This window comes from Botryllus schlosseri, chromosome 15 (assembly GCF_051294905.1).
Source record: "Botryllus schlosseri isolate E-star chromosome 15, Bs_hap1, whole genome shotgun sequence".
NCBI classification, from domain to species: Eukaryota; Metazoa; Chordata; class Ascidiacea; order Stolidobranchia; family Styelidae; genus Botryllus; species Botryllus schlosseri.
This window is the reverse complement of record NC_137250.1, coordinates 11,028,262-11,048,685: the sequence shown is the minus strand read 5'-3', so window position 1 is coordinate 11,048,685 and position 20,424 is coordinate 11,028,262. Positions and strand designations below refer to the sequence as shown.

Here is a 20,424-nt window from a genome sequence, read left to right as displayed (position 1 = left end):
GCGCACAAAAAATCCGAAGTGATGACCTTTTTTTAGTCGTTACGCACTGCTGTCCAAGGGACCGCGCAGTGAGATTGGTGAGTGGGCGCCGACTCGTGAAAAATTAGAGGAAACATTGGATGGGATTCCACAAATGAAAAGAAACCGCAGGTCCCAGCAAATCGCGTTAGGCGCGGAAATTTTTATTGTTGATTTATACCAAATAATTTTGTGTCACGCGCAAACCGGTAGAGAGAGAGTCATTGTTTTCATCCAACCAAAATACATAACAAACGGACGGCAATGATCATGGTACAGTAAACATACATACACAATTGCAAAATGCACATGTAGCCTGCATGCGCAGTATTCGGTATCAGATAGGAATGATAAATACGACCTTGAGGGTCAACTAGTCTGATCACACCCGCATCTATACCAGAGTTCCCGCTGCCAAATAAAAGGTAGATAAGACTACACGTTTAAACTGCTTGCACGGACTTCTTCCAAACTAATGCGTGTCACAGGAATGCAGAGGTGGTCAGTATAACGAAGTACTTCTACTTTTCTGAATTACTCAAGTAGTTTTCCGCTACTTTGGTACTTAATTAAGTAGATGTAACTTCCTGCTACTTCTACTTCGTAATATTTTGTGATCTACTTACGTACTTTTCGCTATTTTCAGTTTGTCAAGTAGAAGTAGTCTAATCCTCAAATCAGGAAGATAGCCTGAGAAATTTCGGGGCTGTTTTCACGGAGTATCATCAGTTAATTTTCATAAAAGTTGAGTAAAGCCCAGAAGTTTCGTCGCGCTTCGCGAATAGTGGATATGGAGTGACCTATATGATTTCACTTAAGTAACGGTGAATATAATTTAGGTAGCGGGTTGCGTGGTTCCGTTCACACTGCATTGTCGCCCATATGAAATAGTTCATCACAGTTTATATGGCCCATCACGTTTAAACTGATGTTTCGCAATCTAGCATTTACTTATCATATCGTAATCTAGCAGTCCATAGCGTGTCCTAATCTGGAAAAGCGGACTCTGACTTTTTTTTTAGCTTTAGACCTGTTTTAGCATACCACCTGGACTAAAGACATGAATTACATTTTCCGCTTTTAGAACATAACATCGCTGGGTTATATTTTTCATCTGAAGAAGTCACACACAATGCACAATGCGATAAAGACACAATGCGATATCATGAACAGATAGGAGGATGTCGAACGACACGCATCAGTAGCGATCCTTTACTGTAACATCCACCTCGATCTCACCGATGTCACAGTTCTTTTCGATGTTGATCTTTTTTTGAAGCCGCGGCCCTTTCTACTATAGTTCTTTCCATTCCTTGTGAATGCTTTCTTCGTCGGGCCTTTTTCTGGGCTTTTTTGTCGCCGTAAGAACGGAAGCGGCAGGGGAAGAGGAGCCCAGATAAACTTCCGACAGGAATCGAGCCCGATCCGTCTGCTTGGTGGGCGCTTATCGTAACCACTACACTATCTCCCCTAGAAGTAGTATTTATATTTTACATTCAATTACCCAGTATCATACTTTGAGTTCTAATTATAGAGTATCAGTTATTTTGTCTGGAGAACATACATATTGAAGGATGCAAGCAATAAGTGTACAGTAATGCCTTTAATTTCCGGAAATAAAGCTACACAATATGGCATTTTTACGATCCAGCATATTTTTTATTAACGTTTACTAATCGCGTAAAGTGTTTACACCGTATCCGATACAACTTCTCCGTATTAGTAGAATTAAAGTCAGTCAATTCTACTTCTACTTCAAGTAGTTTGAAGTCGCTCATGGAAGAAGTACTTCTACTCATACTTGGGTAGATTTTTTCGTCGTTACTTCTACTTCTACTTGAGTAGCTTTATTGACTACTTTGACCACCTCTCCAGTTCTGAATAGCTCGCGGGCTCCCCTTTCCAGAACTCAACAACAGAGTGTTTTGATTTTTTTGGGCGTCGCAACTCAGCTTGTACGTCGCTATTTTATGCTTTGATTGTCCATTGTTCCATCGTACGATGTGAGTACATCTGAGTTATCCAGACTCGATACATGATCTCTGATCTGTCATCAACAATATATTACAACAGCATCTGAACACTGAACGTGAACATGAACAATCATGACTCTTATTTTCTAAGGCTATATATGTTATAGGCCAAAGGTTTTAGATTGAACCATAGCAATTTACAACATAGCTACCCTGTGAATTGCTATGCTTGGACTATCTACTTCTAGTCATTTTGACTCTTTTCTGATCATTTCATTTTATCGCTACCTTGTTGTGTTCGAAAATGAACTGAGCTAACCTGAACAGAATCAAACCATTTGGTTCCCGCCAGAGGTCGCTGGAGGTAGTTGTGACTTATGATTCGACCGAAACCTGGGCAGCTGGGCTGTTTCACTTTTCAGTGGTTGTATGTATAATCTTCAGTTGACAAATGTTCTTGTTATGTATAGGCTGGTTGTGCTGGTTTTTCGTCTTCATATTGAATTAGAAGTACTTCTGTAGTAGGTACAAGTCGCACAACCTTTTTTCAGTTTATGAGGTGAATATATTTATACGGTAGTGTACCATAATGTATACGTTTGGTTTATAGAAAATACGCTTTATACATACGTGTTATACTGTAGGGAATCTTCGCGTTATGTTATTAGACTGAGGCTGAAACAACTTTTCGTTCGGTATGAACAACACAACAGCAACGTTTCCAGCATCAACCACCACTATCCCTAATAATGGAGAATTGGATTGTAATGCGTATGAAAGATTGGATTATGAGATTGGATTGCTCATTCTTAATATTACGATGGGCCTTTTTGGATTGGTATACACATTTGTTGGTGAGTTTCATATCAAGTCGTAACTTGAGTTATCATATTCCATTACACTATTCTGTAATAGTGTGGTATCAGTAATATAATTTTATGATGTAATTCGATTACACACCGTATATATATATCATTCTGCATACCGCTGCATGTCCACCACTATCCATGATATATAGTGCATTCTGATTTCGTTTCATATTGCAGTAACTATTAATAAAAGCTAGCAGTATCTCTGCAATCTTATAAGGTGTATGGCATGTTACATTTGTTCAATTGATTGACTGGTTGTTGATATTCGTATATCCTTTCTTGAGTAGGCTCAGAAAATATTTTTAGATAGGCCTACTATATTTTGGAATATATAATTCATGTGGGGAACAATGTTCACTTAATTAAATGTGAAAAGGGTACGGAGATTCTACTCGTGTTGAAACTGATTTCAAGGGCTGACTTCACCAAGGGCCGAATTCACCAGGTGCCGAGTTCACTGGCAACCTCGCGAACCCCCTCAAGTTTTAGTTCAAATTTAGCTCAATTTTGGAGCAACCGTCATATGTCCTGTCCTGTGCAAATATGGTCTCAGGGGTATAAAAGTAGCTTATCTCCATTTTACACATTTACTTCAGTAAAGTTTTCATCTTCTTTCAGCCATATATTGGCCTTGATTTACTTTGAAACAATAAGACAAACATAACCATGGCCACGATAGAGCCGAAAAAAATTGATTTTTTTCAAGTTATAAAAATGGACCTTCAAAATTTGAAAACTGGACATTGAGTTAATTTGATTCCACTGCGACGATATGAACTGTAGCCTTTTGATAAACAGCAACAATATGACTTTTATTGAAAATAACATTACACTCTTAATGTAGAAATTGGGTAGACTTCTATTACTTCAAAGCTAATTTTGCAGCTGTATTTCTTGAAGTACTTGGTCGCATCTTGAAAATCTGCGTCTTTGATTTGACATGAACGAGTGCCGAAAATTCATTTCCACAAAGATAGATGGAGGCTAATCTAATATTAATGGGTAACGCTTCCGAAGACACTTTCGGTGTGATCGCAACATTTATGGCACCAAAATGATGAAACATGTTTTTAATGAAGACATCACGTCCAGCCTAGTCATTTTATCTATCATTTCATCTTGAAGTTATTCTGGAATAGTGGCTATGTATATCACAGGATAAAATGGATTTCATGGCGAGGTTTCGATCCCTTCATTGGGACAAATTAGGGAAAATGGAATCAGGAATTTTTATTTCAAACAACTGATCACTAAATTGATGAGACTGACAACTTCAAATCGAAAAGGTTTCGCAAATATTATCTTCACTATCTCCATATTTTTATTTTTTCCACAAACCCCAACAAAACATCTCCAAACAGCAATAGGTTTGTGTTAGTATCAGTAGGTTATTCACGATTTGGCAATTAAAATGCACTGTAAGACGATTATTCTGATGATGTGAGCTGTGAGATTTTAGCAGTTGTGGAGCGAAACTACCCCGTGCTTTCCCTGATTTACAAAATTACAAATTAGGTTATCAATCATTTCGCAAATTTAGAGGTCTCTCGAACCCTCTGAAATTTCTTCGCAGGACCCTTGGTAGAGAACCACTGGCATATACGAATATGCTTGATAGCTTGCAAGTTAGTAGGCCTATGCAGCATAGGCTATGCGTTAAATAACATAGGGTAGCCTAGACTACATAATAATATATGGTCATGGACAAAATTTCTAAACAGAGCCTACCCATCCCAGAATACTGTTGCGAGATAGGATGATCATTGATCATTGATCACCCAGTCAACTACACCATTATTCAAAACCCTCTTCCAAAAGTCTATTCCCTGGAGACAATAAACATATTGTCGATAAAACAGATATCTATCTTGATCATTTTGTGTCTGGCAACTGGTTTTACAATATCACATTGATGTTCTGTACTCCCTGTTTCTGAATATTATCAATGTGGCTGATGACATGTAATAACAGCTATGGTTGCCAGAGCCTCCCAGGAGGTAGACTGCAGACTGAGTAATATCTTTGGGTGAACAGGAGATCCCATGCTAATCTGGAATAATTTTGAGTACTTTAAGTCCTTTCTATTTCAATTGAATGATCATGGGGAAGTGGCCTGTTCATCCAAATTGCAAAACCGCTAAAACTCCATGTTGAATGGAATCAAGGTGGCATGCATTGCTGAAAAAGCGATAGTAATGGATACATTTTAAAACTGTCAAGAAAGTCTGTCTTGGTCATGTAGGCCCTAATAAAATTAACTGAAACAATCGAGGTGCCACTCACAGATTCGTTTTGAAAGTCAGTTCAATGATACCCATAGTTGCTACGAAATAGATTCTGAAATAAGCTCAATCAAGATGGGCTAATTCCACAAGAGTACTCTTCTATCTCGATCCCAATTTGCATGTTTTTAATGTTCAACTCATATGCTTGAAGCTGTCTGAATTGAAAATTCCATTTTATAGAACCCTCTGATGGTAACAGCATACCCATTACCCAAAGAAGAACTTATACATATATTACCTTCATTATAATTAACTTCATTTTTATGTTCCCTCTCAGGATATCGGTGCTTTAAGGCAGTCATGTTTTTGAGTGGATTTATATTTGGCGGCACTGTGGTTTATGTTATTTGCCAAGAAGAGAAAATTGTGACGCATAATTTATCTCCGAATACAATTATTGGTAAGTAAGATCATCTGTTGAATGTGTTTTTATGACTCTAACGCATTTGTTATTGTTGCAATAAACAGGAATCTCGGTAGGAATTGCTGTGCTTTGCGGATTAATTACTATGCTTGTTGTTTATGTTGGACTTTTTCTTCAAGGATTTTTTTTGGGTATATTGATAGCAATTGGTGGTAAGTTTGTTTAGTATCTCTTATTTATTAAGGTTTTACTAAAACTGCATGTGATTCTTATGACCAGTCCACCAGCACCTGTATGGATATGCAGATGACTGTTATAGCTATTCCAAATGACATATAATTTGGTCTGATCTGTTCTTACAATGATTCATGAATGGCTCTGCTTTTCCATGCTTCATGACAGCATACATGTGTCCTTTGTTTCTAAGCGCTGCAGTGTCAATTATGCAGGAAATCTGGTTTCCCTCTATGTATCAAAAAATAAACTCAGTGTTAACCTATGTATTCTGTTGCAGCAATATTGGCATTGTCAAAGTTTTATCACCCATCGACACCATGGATTCCTTTTGGTATATTATTTGGAACGGGAATACTCTTTATTTTATTTACTCTGAAATGGCAAAAGACATTTCTGATCATTGGAACGTCAATCATGGGGGCGGCGTTGATCTGTTCTTGCTTACAATATTTCTTGGGAAAATTTTCTCTGCACAGGTTCGTATTCGAGAGTTCGATTGTTGAACTTGATAGCACTGTCGGACACAATTGCCTGTTTTTAGATATATTTGGGTAAATCTGATGGCTGAACAACATGCAAATCTATGCTGGTTCTTTCCTATCATACTTGGACTGTGGCCAGGGTTGGCACGTGAGTTCTGCATGCTATATGGAAGACTTGATACTGAGATATTAGTTCCGTGTGACATATACGTTTTTTCTGAGAATTCATTGCGCATTGAGCTTTTGTTATCGAGCGTGCTAATAGGATCTCGACATTCGAATTCGAAATAGGCTGGACAGTTAGTTTCAGATCAATGTGAGACATCTTGTTATGATTTTGGTGATTCTTGCAGCTAATTGACTATATTATGGCAAGGAATTTGACTCCGATGATGATGATGATGATGATGATGATGATGACATTAGCGTCTGCTTAATATAAGGGCAATTTCCAGCTGGTACATTTGAAATTCGAGATTAATCCCAAAAGTATGACGGCGATTATACCAAACCCAACTCCCGCTATGGAACACGAACCCTCATTATTATAATCAGATTTTTTCGAAGGACATTGACATTAGATGTAATTGTATCTGAATTCTCTATTTTACTTATTCATGCCGCGCATGTCTGATATTTTGCAGTAATCGGAATAATCATCCAATGGAAATTCACCGGGAAGGATTTCCATCACACTGACGGTATTGTAAATACGAGAATTTGTCGCGGTTCGTTTCGTAAAACACTCATTCTCACAACAGTGATCATACGACGGGATCAAAGTCGTATTCGCACACACTTGGTGCGGTATCCTACAGTATCAACTGGTACAAGGCAAAGAAACTCAGCAAGGCAAAACAGGACGAGACGAACTACTGGTGGACAGCAACAACAGAGAAGGCGTAGGACTGATATGCACGTGGCACATGAAATCACGCGTCCCCCAAATCCTGGCTCGGGCCGTTCTCAAGCCGTGGCTCACAGAAATTCTGCTAGGGTCACTTCGACAGATCATAATTTCGACACACTACCGCCGGTGAGTACGATCTTATCCATACTAAATTTTAGACTAAATTCGATCAACCATCTGCTATTTTAGCTGGGCGGTTAATGGTGCCTGCGGTACACGTACATAATCTAATTTTCTAGGTTCCAACTGTAGTAAATTGCTTTTGTTTGTTGCCGTTTATTCCGAGTGCAAGGTGGGAATTCACTGGGGATATGGCTGGGCTTCATTGTTCCATTATATTGTTATTTAACAAATGAGTATTGTTATCTGCACTATCTCAATAACACATTTGAGGTCCCGCAGGGAATAGAGAGGCGTGTAAACATGTAAACGGTGCATTTGTTCTTTGAGAAAAACCTACACTTACGAGGTGTGTTTTTCCATCCTTGAAATCCCGCAGCATTTTTACAGTACTCATAGCACCAGTATACTGAATGATCACAAAATCCACAATTATTATATTTTGTGAGAAAAAATATTCAAATTGGTTGTCCCTGTAGTTAAAATTGAAATTGATTTGAAAAATGAAATTGAAAAATCACTGTAGAATTCCACTAATTAGGATCAATGCACTCCAAAGCTGATCAACGCTATTTCGTGTGGCGTGTGAGGGTTAAAGACATACAACAGTTGACTAGCGAGGGTTGCCATTGACATGTATCAAAAACTAAACACAGCGCAAAACTCTGAGTTGTTTAACCACGTAAAACATCTAAGCACCTTTGCTCAGTCCTAATATAAACCTTATAGGGCAGTGATTCTCAAACTTTTTTCGGCACGCCCCTATTTATGATAGTGAAAATTTTCGCGCCCCCCTTATCGTCATATCACAAAATGCAACCAGAATGCTAGCAATCCCAACGGATAGTTCAATGGCAGGGAAGGTTGTGACTATCGATGAGAGAATTCTCAAATATGAAATTAGGACTATACACACAGCAACAACTATGAATTGGAGGTAAACCGTGCAGTGCGCGAAAAAAAAAATTTCAGTTGACCGCAGCTTTGCGCCCCCTTTGAGATGCTTTCACGCCCCCCATTTGGAGAACCACTGTTCTAGAGCATTGTTCATAATGTCACAACTTTCGTCCTAATTACGGTTTCAGTGCGGAAAATAAGGACATACAACAAAAATCTCGACAAATCTTAGAACTAAAGACATTGTAGTTTTATAAGACATCGTCCGCAGAAGAAGGACAAATCTAAGCAATAATGACAGTATAGCGACCCCGTGATCAGTTCAAAGACGCCTGTTCCTAAGTATACTTGGTGCTCTCAAAGTTCTCAATTTTGCCTTGGCCCTTCATGTAATCCCAGCTGATATTAGTTACTTTCAACTGAAACGAGTGCGGTTGTGTTCAGAGTTACGACGACTGCGTGATACACGGAGTAGGCAAGCCCGTCACTGAAGAGGACCAACAGAGAATCATCAGAACCGAGCAAGGGTCGTATTTGTCACCCCACGACAACCCGTCGTTCACCGGCAACACTTCGTCCACCGACAGACAAGGCGGAAACGCCGGACCGGTGCCGGGTGGCAGCGGCACTCCAAATTTTATGCCGGGACGGCGGCGCAGACAGAGCGGACGTGGCAACAATCGCAGACCGAGCCCGTCCGATCAAAATGGACGGGCCAGGCGGTCCGGTCGGGTGAGAGACGGCGGTCAGAGGTCGAGCGGTCGAAGACAAAATTCGGGACAACGATCGTCGTCGCATGCGCGGCCGCGTGCGTCTATTCCGCAAACCATAATTCCTGCCGAAGATAGAGAATCGTTATTGCGTACTTAACACATTGCCCTTAGCTATATACCTCTTGTGGGCTGCGAATTTCGGCGCAAATCTTGTATCACTGCTCCATTCCAATTGTATGGGCCTAATTTGTTTGTTTTTGTAGAAAATCATGCTCGCTATCGTTTCTATATGTTTGTCGTTTAGTCGGTAGGCCTAGTCTTGCCATCGTCACATATTTTTTAACGCTTTTCATCTGACATTTGCGAATTTTTGGATATGCTTTGTTTTGTGCTAGCTACGGATTCGCGCAATCGAAATGTGTGCATCGCATGACGCTGCTAGCTTATTTGTGACATCACACAACACCGACTCTCGATTAAAATCAATGAACTACTCGAAATGGGAATAATGTTCCAAATAATTATTTAGCCGGGGCACACATTTCGATAACTTATCACGGCACAAGACATCATGAAATCACTTTATATAAGTACTTGAAGTGGGGAAATCGAATCTAGTCGAATGCATTATGATGGATCGTTTTTATTATTTCTGGTACAACTGCTTGCTGGTTGGAATTGGCCATTTCCTGATGTTTGAAAGCGATTCTTTCGCACAGGTCATGAGACCGTGTTGGAATGCTTATTTTTTTGTAGCAGATGTCGGTGACACTGACACTGTGCCAATCATTTCAGCAGACGCAATGCGGACTAAACAAGTCTTACAAGTTGGACCTGACGTAGTTCTGTATGAATACGGCACTTTGCATGTTACTAATAAACTTTACAATGACTATTGGGTTTTTACCAAAGTTTTCCGGATTGGTTTAGCAATACCTGAAATATTGTATCAGGTATGGATTATAAGTTTATAACCAATAACTTGTTGTCCTCTGCAGATATAACTCCTGATTCATTTGACCATATTTTAGATTGTTTCGAGGGTAAAATTAAACAGTTGATTGAACAAAACAGCGAGCTGGATATTTAGACGTTGAGATGGTAACTTGATGCAGACTTGGAAATAGCCTTGAGGATATACCAAATAATCTTGCAGCCTGTCCGGTTCGTATCTTACATTCCGGTTCGTATCTTGCTGACAGGCAAATGATTCATTCATATAAACGTATGTATATATAGTGTGGTTGATTCCAGACTTTTGTGGGTGGTTTAGCAATACTAGATACACTTTAGCAAGAATGAGTTTAATAAACCAATAACTTGCTGTCCCCTGCAGATATACCTCCTTTGAAACCATTGTATGAGTTTGATAAAGCAATAACCTGCTGTCTCTTGCAGATATACCTCCCTTGAAACCATTGTGTCAGTTTGATAAACCAATAACCTGCTGTCCTCTGAAACCAATCTATAACATGACCCCTAATTGACATTCGATCAGATGGAGGAACATGAGAGCAGACAAGATAGCGTAATGGTGAAGCGTCCGGCTTCTTGATCGGTAGGTTGTGGGTTCGATCTCTGGCCGGGTCAGACCTGATTAGTAACACCTGGTATCCAGGGTTGCAATGACTCGAGTCGCGATTTTCTGATGACTCGACTTGACTCCAGTCATTTTCACAAAATACGTAAATGACTCGACTCGAGTCAATCTGCGTTTTGACTCGACTTGGACTCGAGTCATTGCGCATGACTCGGACCAAGTCATATGACTCGAGTCTCAGACGGCCAAGACCGACATTTCATTGCAATTTCGAAGAATAGTAAAGTAACTACACTGTTGGTGTTTTACCTATTGTTACTGGCACGTGAAAATGCGACCCGAAACTGTGAAAAGTGAGGAAAATTAGTATATTTTAAATGCGAACAATTCGATATCACCAAACAGAGTTATAAAAAGTGGTTTTAACAATACTTTAACTCGAAACTGAGCAGTCAACGCAATGACTTGGACTCGGACTCGAGTCATAATTCCATGACTCGGACTCGACCCTCTGGTCAGTGACTTGGACTCGGACTTGACTCGGTGGTGAACTAAAAATGACTCGACTTGACCGCAGTGGTACCAAGGCTGTGGATTTCGATAAATTTCCCCTTGACGGAGTCACACACATAGGCTACTGACTGTCAAAATTCTCTCGACTCAGACTACTATAAAATCTAATCACATGTTCCGAAATGTTAATAAACGGACCTTCACGAACGTAATTTCTTTTTGCGATCACAATTAAATTAAAACAGTTAGTTGATTCATCTTGGTACTATTAATAACTGAAAATGTAATAATTGTAAAATTTTCTGAAGTAAGGAATATCGTCGTTGGAGTTACGTGAAGATAATATTGGGAGTCACAGCTGAACTAGTGGCGTTTAAAGCAGGGCCGGCCAACCCGTGGCCCGCGAGAAGGTTTTGAGTGGCCCGCGAGTTAATTTCCCAAATTTCTAATGTTATCAAAAATGGGTTGCACATATTGTGAACTTGTGAGGCCAACCCAAAATTTAATTAATCAGGCCGCAACACTTGAGATGTGATGACTAAAATATCAGTTCCGATGACGCATTGGCAGATCCCGGAGCCAGTCGCATATTGGCAGATCTTCGTACACTACAATAAAGCAGAATGATTTGCGATAGATTTATCAAAAGTAAAAATTTTCTACACGCTTCGCGCAACATGTTGTCACTCGATTTCTTGCTTTTAATATTGTTGCCCCTTTGTGAAAATGAAAGAACGCCTAATGTATCGGATTAAATCTAACTATATTCGCGATTACGAGACAGAGTGTCGTTCAACATATGCGACTTTGCGTTTGCACTCGCAGAAAGACCGTCGACTATGAAACCTAGGCACAAAATGATTGACGCATGTTGGTCGAAACTTTCGATATCGATGTGACCAGACGCCGATAGCTCAGTCCTTGCAAACTGAGCCCATCGATATACAGCAGGCCCGCAATATAGTCAGGTGACAATATTATTGACCTGTGAACTTCACAAAATTTTCGCGCTTCGCGCGGCTAGTGGCCCGCGCAACAGTTCGCCAATCGAATGTGGCCCTTTGGCTGAAAAGGTTGGCCAGCCCTGGTTTAAAGCTTCCGGAGTTGGAGGTAGGCTAAATTGAACAGACTCCACTGCCCTGGTTGGTGTTCAAGTAGTGTGTATAAGCAGTGTTGGGATGACTCGAGTCAACTTTTTCTTATGATTTGACTTGACTCGAGTCACTTTGGAAAAATGACTTGACTTGGAACTTCAAAAATGTACATTGACTCGTGACTCGGAGCAAAATTTACGAGTCAATTTCAAGTCATCAAGTAAACGGCGTCGAATAAATCACTATATCTTGTGTATGTTCGGATTGCCAGTGTCACTTGTGAGAGCAACCATGCAGTCATTCACTGATTCTACGTTACTCTATCATCCATTCAAGGTTGTAACCAAGTCACAAAGCTCCGAGTCACAAGTCAATCCTACTTTTATAGTTTATTTGACTCGAGTCAAGTCGAGTCATTTTCAATTCACCACCGAGTCAAGTCCGAGTCCAAGTCAGCGAAAAGAGGGTCAAGTCCGAGTCACGGTATTATGACTCGAGTCGAGTCCAAGTCATTGTGTTGACTGCTCAGTTTCCAGTTAAAGTCTTGTTGAACCCACTTTTATAACTCTGTTTGGTGATATCAAATGGTTCGCATTTATAATATACTAATTTTCCTCACTTTCAACAGCTTCTGGTCGCATTTTCCAGTACCAGTACCAATAGACGAAATCCCAATAGGGTGGTTACTTTACACTGTTCTTCGTAATTCCAATGAAATGTCGGTCTTGGCTGTCTGAGACTCGAGTCATATGACTTGGTTCGAGTCATGCGCAATGACTCGAGTCCAAGTCGAGTCAATACACAAACTGAGTCGAGTCGAGTCATTTCCGTATTTTGAGGGAATGACTCGAGTCAAGTTGAGTCATCAGAAAATCGTGACTCGAGTCTGACTCGAGTCATTACAACCCTGCATCCATTGTTAGATCACAAATAAATTGACCGCCAACTAAACGCTCACAGCTTTCGTGGTCGAAGTAGTAGTAGAAGATTTATCTAATAGCAATGTGTCTCTATTTCTTAGACGGCACGACGCTTACGTTACGCAGTGCTCACATTTACCAACCCTCTTGTGGGATTTAAATCGAACAAATATAGTTTGTGCGTTCATATTCTCACCGATGTGGAGATTGGTAGTGTAGGCTATTGTACCATATCAAGTTGTTTCAACTTCTCGAAGCTTCGTATTAAGTTAGGGTTACCATACGTCCATTTGTCCTCTTTTTTGAAAGTGTCCTCGGAGGACGCCCTTTAGTCCTCTTTTTTGAGATTTTGTCCTCTTTTTTGAAAATTTAGGTCAGATTTAGAACAAATTGCGCGTGATATGCCGTAAATTAGCACAAAACTGACGCACCGGCGGGTATTTCGGAGTGAAAAACGGTTATTTTAGCTCCGGGCGGAAAGATGACCTTTTTTTTTTTTAGTCAACCGATCACAAAGTGGGAAAAATTCACCGGTATTTGAGAATTCTCCGATTTTGCAAGTCTCAAATTTCCGAAAAAGTGTCCTCTTTTTAGATTTCCAAAATATGGTAAGCCTATATTAGGTCCTATATTCTGGCTGATAATAACTGACTGTAGCATGTAGCTGTACAATTACTCTCGTATTTTATTACCAGTTCTACGTGTGCGTGAGGGATACAACGTCTTTTTGCATGTGAATATTTAACTATCCGTTATTTGATTCAAGAAAAATGATCAATTAATCCGTCTTTCACACAGCTAGCAAAATGTAATGACTTTGAATCATCACTCATACTTATTCGAAAATTCAATTTGACTTGACACGAGTCACGTCCAAAAAACGAGTGACTTGACTTGAGTCGAGTCACCTTTGAAAATCGATTGACTTGACTCGAGTCAAAATCTGCAATGAATCGTGACTCGAAGTTAGTGACTTGATCCCAACACTGTGTATAAGTCATCGCTGTGCACATCTACTCAATTAAAAGTTAGCGATTTCTAAAACATGTCAATACTGCTTCGGGGGTTCACACGGGAGCTATTTAGCACAATTGCTATGACAGATTCATCCAAAACGTGACGGACACATCTCAAAAGTGAGCGTAGTGGAAGTAGTTGAGAATAGTAGTGCAAATAGGCAGAACTTAGTTGCGTACACTGAGCAGCTTGAAGTGCTATATTTGACCGGTGACTGCCTCTGGTCGAGAAACTAAAAGGCGGGACTGTCCCGTCTATATCTAACCTCGGTAAATACGTTGCACACTCCACACTGTGCGTGTACAATGGTAAAAATTTAATAAAGTACGAACATTGCAGAAAAGTACCATATTCACAAATTAACGACGGGTGTTACAATGATTGTGCATACCAGAAAAGCAACAGATATCGTCTGGTCGGCAAGTGAGATAACCGCTCGAGTCTCAATACACATCACAGTAATGTACAAAATACGTAGAAAAACTTATTGTCAATAGATAACAGTATTTACAAAATGTACAAAAGCACCATTACACAAAATGTCAGCTGTGCCGCGTGCATACTGACATTAACACGATTACATTTTCAAACTTTTTAAAAACTGCACATCTGCGTAATATCGTTGCATTCGGGAAGTGTTGAAGGCATTAATGGCTGCAAAATATCAACCGAAGGTTTCCTGTGACACATACGTGAAGTACAGATATCCGTCAGGATCCCGCTCTTCTTGATAAACTAGCCCGATTGTCGACGAGCCATTTACAACAGTCTTTTGATTCGCAAGGAAATACAAAGCTTGCGAGGGCGTCAGATGCATTCTGGACCTGAGTGACGAATCAAAATGTCGAGTAACCAAAATCAAATATGAAAGATAAAATTCTGAATACCTGGTCATTTGAATTAGTTGGCACATCGCCATATCACCCGGTACCAGGAACTTACGCTTGTCTATGATCGGCAAATTCTTCTCTTCCCGATATTTTTCGATGATTACCTACGATTATACACATTTGTTAAAAGTAAGCGTAGCAGGGATGACGACAACGTATCTCAGCAAACTGATAAATACAGTCGTGTCACCTAAACTTGGACATGTGTTGTTATTTCTTGGGGGAGGAGACATCTCTTGGGGGAGGAGACATCTTATAACTTCTGGGCTTTGGTTTTGTGCTAAAAGTGATTAGGTAACCTGCACAGTGCACACTTTAACAGAGCAGTGTTGGCATCGAGTCACTAACGTTTAGTCACAAGTAGGGGAAAATCGGCTACCCAGAGACTCGATTCGAGTATTCAAACACCACTCATGACATCACAGCGGCATGGTCGCATGGATGATATGGAAAGCTCTAATATGTGGCTTTCATGCGACCACAAAGAATAATTATATTGTCAAGTATTTTATGGACCATACCTAATTCATTTGACTTCGTGACAATGCATTCCGTTGATCACGGATTCACAGATGTGTCATTTCCACTAATATGCATAGCTTTGTTGTTGGGATGCGGCCAGGGTTGTAACCAAGTCACAAAGCTCCGAGTCACAAGTCAATCGCACTTTTATAGTTTTGACTCGAGTCACTTCAAGTCATTTTCAATTCACCGCCGAGTCAAGTTCGAGTCCAAGTCAGCGAGCAGAGGGTCGAGTCCGAGTCCAGCTCATTATGTTGACTGCTCATTCTGCTCAGTTTCCAGTTTAAGTCTTGTTAAACCCACTTTATATAACGCTGTTTGGTGATATCGAATGGTTCGCATTTATAATATACTAATTTTCCTCATTTTTAGCAGTTACTGGTCGCATTTTCAAGTACCGGCACCAACAGACGAAATCACAAAAGTGTGGTGACTTTACTGTTATTCGAAATTATAATGAAATCTTGGTCTCGGCTGTCTGAGTCTCGAGTCATACGACTTGGTTCGAGTCATGCGCAATGACTCAACTCCAAGTCGAGTCAATACACAGATTGACTCGAGTCGAGCCAATTCCGTATTTTGAGAAAATGACTTGAGTCATTACAACCCTGGATGCGACCAATCAAGGCTTCCACATCGGAAAATAGTTTTGGAACTATAATTTTTGTTGAAAAATCAACTTCTTAATGGCAAGGAATATATAATTTCAGTACTCGGAACATTCGTCTCTCACTATTCAACTTTATCCATCCGATTTTGAGTCGATTCCAAGTCATCAAATATCGGTTTTACGAAGTAGCATATTTGAGGGCTAAAAAAAAATTCGTCTCCGAGTCAACCGTTAAGTCATCCCAACACTGAAACACAGAAAATCGCTGCATACGATAGAATGACATTTCGTCTGTGAACTTTGAAGACGAGAGATGCCGCTTTTAATCAAAGAATAAAAGCTTGAAGCTAAGACAACATGGTGTCTCTCAATCTTATTCCCTCAAGGCAGTGTTCCTTCGACAGCTATGTGTATTGATCAGGCTGTCAATATTCAGGATAGGAGGATGCAGGCAACAGTAAATTAAAACAACTGTAGTGTAATTAGTGAAGCAGAAATCACATCACATCACTAGGATTAACTTCTAATTGAGAACTAAACAATACACACTATGGAGGGTAATCAATGCTGACTATCTGAAAGATTAGGTTCAAGTAGGTTGGCAGAGATTAGCCTCTCCCAATTAAACGGAGAACTGATAAATCAGGATAATAGACATGGACTTTATGAGGACACTGTAGCAAGACTCACTGGATATTTGTCTGGATGTTCCCGGCGTATGCGCTTCGATTCTTCTACCCTTTCCTCTACAAAAGCAGAGTTGATACTTTTCCGAATGCTTTCAATATTATCTTAAGAATACATACCGAACGTATGAGTCTCCTTGTACGGCTTCATCATTGTTCCTCCAATTAGGCTAGAAAACTTAATAATTTGATGCAATTTAAAACTAAAGAGATTTAAAACATCGTCAATTTGAAGTCCAGTAAAAGTCAACATTACAATGGCATGACATTGGTAAACTAATACAGATGATATAAAACGAATAAATGTGCACACTTATCGGTCTCTGTTCAGTTTCGGATGACACGGGACTGAGAAGTTAGCGTTGGGTAGACATTTATCCAATTCTCAAATGAAAATCTTCAAATATAGCAGTAAACCAAAGGTGAGAATGTGAGTGGCAAATTCAATTGGTCAAAATTGAACTGGGCAGAAAATATATTCACACTACATTACAACGGTCGCGAATGACAATATAATACATAACGTGTAAAATAACACTACACCAGCTATCATGAGACACAAATAACTTTTTACAGAATGTACAAGTGCATCTTTTGATTACAACACAACATCAGCATTTCCAAGTATCGAAGTATATTTATTTTCACACGGACAAGAGAGTAAAGCAGTAGAATTTATCCAAAGGTTTCTTGTGACGCATAAGTCATGTACAAAAATCCGTCTTCGTCTTTTTCGTGGGCATAGACTTCACAAATTGAAGAAGCCACGCTAACCATACTCCTCTGGTTAACCAGGAGGAAGAACGCTTGGCTAGGGCTGAGATGCAGTCTTCTCCTGGGTTTTAGAGAGTATTATTTATTAGTGAAACATAAAACTCATTACAAAGGCTTACCTGATGATTCGGACCAGTTCACTCATAGTCACGTGATCGGGCACAAGAAACTTGGTCTTGTCCAGCACGGGCAAACTCTTTTCGCGGTGATATTTTTCAATGATGACCTAAATTCAATGTAGTTAGCCCACACATCATTCCAAACAGAGTTGGAGTGATTGCAATCAATTACAATCCAAATAAAATTTATCTGCCAGTAAAACGACAACTACGAATCCCTCTTGATAGCAAGCTAGCACGCAGTCACTTCGGAGAAAAATGTAATCCGTATTACTTCTGACGGAGTTTCAATACATAGACCAACTTGTATCATTTATAACTGCAAGGGTTACTTGGATGGTGCAGAGCGACACCGACTACAAGACCTGATCCACGAAATGAGTAACATAAACAATAATTTCCATTTACATTACGAGTACCGTAGCCAACATAATAAATTATCGTGAGTCCAGATGTATACGTACTATGTAGAACAGTCTTGCACTGGCTGCTGGAATTGAAAGCATACTGTGTGTACTGTTAAGTTGTATAGGTTACGGCTAACGAAAATCAATACAATTTAGGGTATTGTCTAGTGACCAATTAGCATATCCAGCATGAGTATCCATTATCGGATATATAGGTCATAAAATGATTTTGTTGCATCATCAGGAAAAAGTAGACATATAGTGGAATCAACGTCAGTAGGATGGATTGACTGCAGTCGTCAAATTCACAGTTCAGTTTCTCCTGTTCTCAAGTCGGGAAGGTAGCGTGCCCAAAATACCTTTATCCTATTAAATGAAATGTTTCACCACACAAAGCCTGTGTAATCACATCGGCGGTGTAGCCCTTTTGTATTCCCAGTAACTTATGTTCTCAAGAAAGAAATTATTCAGCGGCTACTACGTTCCTAGATACATTAAGCAAAGCAATTGAACATGGTCAATTGCAACCACAGCACACATATATTAAATGACTGTTAATTCACGTACAGAGATGAATTTGTAAATATGGCAAATCAAATCCGCCATGATTGCAAAATTATAACATTTATGGTAATCGGCAATCCTGATCACCCCATACCAAAATTGCACGTGCCTTGTGCAGGGACATGCATTTGATATTGCATTACAAACATCATCCAAAATCTTTTTCACGGTATAGTCGAAACACTTACTGGGATTTTGTTTGGATGCTGCTTCCTTATCTGCACGACATCATTCATGCGTTCCTCTATAACGGAAGATGTTGTGTTAAAAAAAGTGAATCGATGCTGTTAAGTAACACATTTTGCGGGCCCGGTGTTACACCAACACATATATTGAGATAGAAGTCGCTGAATTGCGATACTCGTGTCACAGTTTACGGGATTTGCAGGTTCATTGCCCTGATTGGAATCGCTGGCCTTTTTTTGCCTGATATATCAGGTGAGCAGCGATGATTGTCCAAGTTAAAGTAATTTAATAAAAAATAATTAAAAAATAGAATAATTTGTGAGCACAGGACACCGATTCCATACAGGTTCATTGCAATCTCCACGGTTACATACATAGTATTGACTGAATACTATTTCTGTGGATTGGGACAGCTCAAGCAGTACTCGGCCGGATATAGGGGTGATTACAATGCTTTCTAGGTGCAGTTGTTCGCACAGAATTATTCTGCTGAACTGGCACTGTGGGCAAGATCCTACATGGACACTTAACATAATTTGATCTTATTTGCAAAAGATACATATGCATGAATTTTGCATTTAATAGTGGTCCAGAACTAATATCGGTACTCCGATGAATGGTAAAACTTTTATCAATTAACGAACAAACAAAGTTTCAAGTATAATCCAGTAAAGAAATGAATATTCGCCATAAATTGGATTCACAAGAATTGTTCGATAATGAGTGATAAATTTCAAAACAATTAACACAAACCATCTCCAATAGCAACTGGTGATTATGCATTCTATTTTTTACTGTGGAATAGTCAATTTGCACCATATGTTGAGTTTGGAATCTTGATTGAACCATCTTGGGTCATAAGTCAATACGCACCAAAGGCTCTTCTTTGTTTAAAGGTTCTTTCCATCATTATGTTTCAAGTAAATTAGGTACCGGATCTTCGTTTATCTGTATAGTATAATGATAAAACCATTTTTATCATATCAAACAAAGAAACTTGAAATAGAAAAAAGGGACCGCTACCAAACAACTGTAGAACAAGTATGACTACAAGCACGTCCATCGGTAACAAAAGATCATCATCTCTTTCTTTAGTCTATCTCGTATTCTTCCTTGATTGCATATTGCTTGGAGAAACATGAAAAAATTACGACTATTACAACCACTATGGCGAAATAACCCAAGAGCTGCGATCGTTTACTGCACAGTCTTTGTTATGATTTAGGTCAGCTGCGAAGTCACATGACCCAGTCACCCATCCGTAAAGTTTTATTTATTTGAATATTGGCCTCCGAATGTGTATGAAATTATCAGTGAGGAAGCTAGCAGCGACATCATCATTTTATTAAATTTTTATCAATTGACCACACCACACGATTGCGATATAATGAAAAGATATGCATTCTACTTTTGGAGGCTTGATGATTTCGTACTCAGCTAGTCAGCGTGTTCAGCAGTTCACAAAGAGCCCGTAGAACATACATTGCGAGTTTTTCGCAAATAAAGGCTGTAATAGTAATAATCGTCAAATTATATCTTTTTATTCGCTCAAGACACACACAATGCGATGTAATGAACAGATAGGAGGACGCCAAAACGACTAACGGTATCTGATCTCGAATCCACCGTGACCTGTGCCCGATGTCACTCATTAGTCGACTGTCTTGATCTATTTGGCTCTTGTTCTTTCCATTCACTTATGTACTTGGCA

The 20,424-nt window shown here is 39.5% G+C and overlaps 3 protein-coding genes across 4 annotated transcripts; 1 reads left to right on the top strand and 2 right to left on the bottom strand.

The window, feature by feature from the left end:
- The first annotated feature begins 2,580 nt into the window (after positions 1 to 2,580).
- On the top strand, positions 2,581 to 9,764 carry LOC145457263 (transmembrane protein 198-like). 2 transcript variants are annotated; one of them, XM_080335451.1, is made up of 8 exons: positions 2,581 to 2,845; positions 5,426 to 5,548; positions 5,617 to 5,724; positions 6,027 to 6,225; positions 6,291 to 6,379; positions 6,876 to 6,932; positions 6,993 to 7,267; positions 8,603 to 9,764. In XM_080335451.1, the coding sequence occupies exons 1-8, from the start codon at positions 2,689 to 2,691 to the stop codon at positions 9,026 to 9,028; spliced, it is 1,434 nt and encodes a 477-aa protein (XP_080191577.1). In that variant the 5' UTR covers positions 2,581 to 2,688; the 3' UTR covers positions 9,029 to 9,764. The 2 variants fall into 2 exon arrangements, with proteins under 2 accessions (XP_080191577.1, XP_080191578.1); XM_080335452.1 differs by lacking the exon at positions 5,617 to 5,724.
- Positions 9,765 to 14,256: 4,492 nt separating this feature from the next.
- On the bottom strand, positions 14,257 to 16,919 carry LOC145457985 (microtubule-associated protein 1 light chain 3 alpha-like). Its single transcript, XM_080336271.1, has 4 exons — positions 16,784 to 16,919; positions 16,668 to 16,723; positions 14,843 to 14,949; positions 14,257 to 14,779 (listed from the first exon to the last, which is right to left on the bottom strand). The coding sequence occupies exons 1-4, from the start codon at positions 16,914 to 16,916 to the stop codon at positions 14,620 to 14,622; spliced, it is 456 nt and encodes a 151-aa protein (XP_080192397.1). The 5' UTR covers positions 16,917 to 16,919; the 3' UTR covers positions 14,257 to 14,619.
- On the bottom strand, positions 16,867 to 19,845 carry LOC145457986 (microtubule-associated protein 1 light chain 3 beta-like). The gene is made up of 4 exons (XM_080336273.1): positions 19,587 to 19,845; positions 18,716 to 18,771; positions 17,557 to 17,663; positions 16,867 to 17,498 (listed from the first exon to the last, which is right to left on the bottom strand). The coding sequence occupies exons 1-4, from the start codon at positions 19,621 to 19,623 to the stop codon at positions 17,339 to 17,341; spliced, it is 360 nt and encodes a 119-aa protein (XP_080192399.1). The 5' UTR covers positions 19,624 to 19,845; the 3' UTR covers positions 16,867 to 17,338.
- Positions 19,846 to 20,424: the final 579 nt, after the last annotated feature.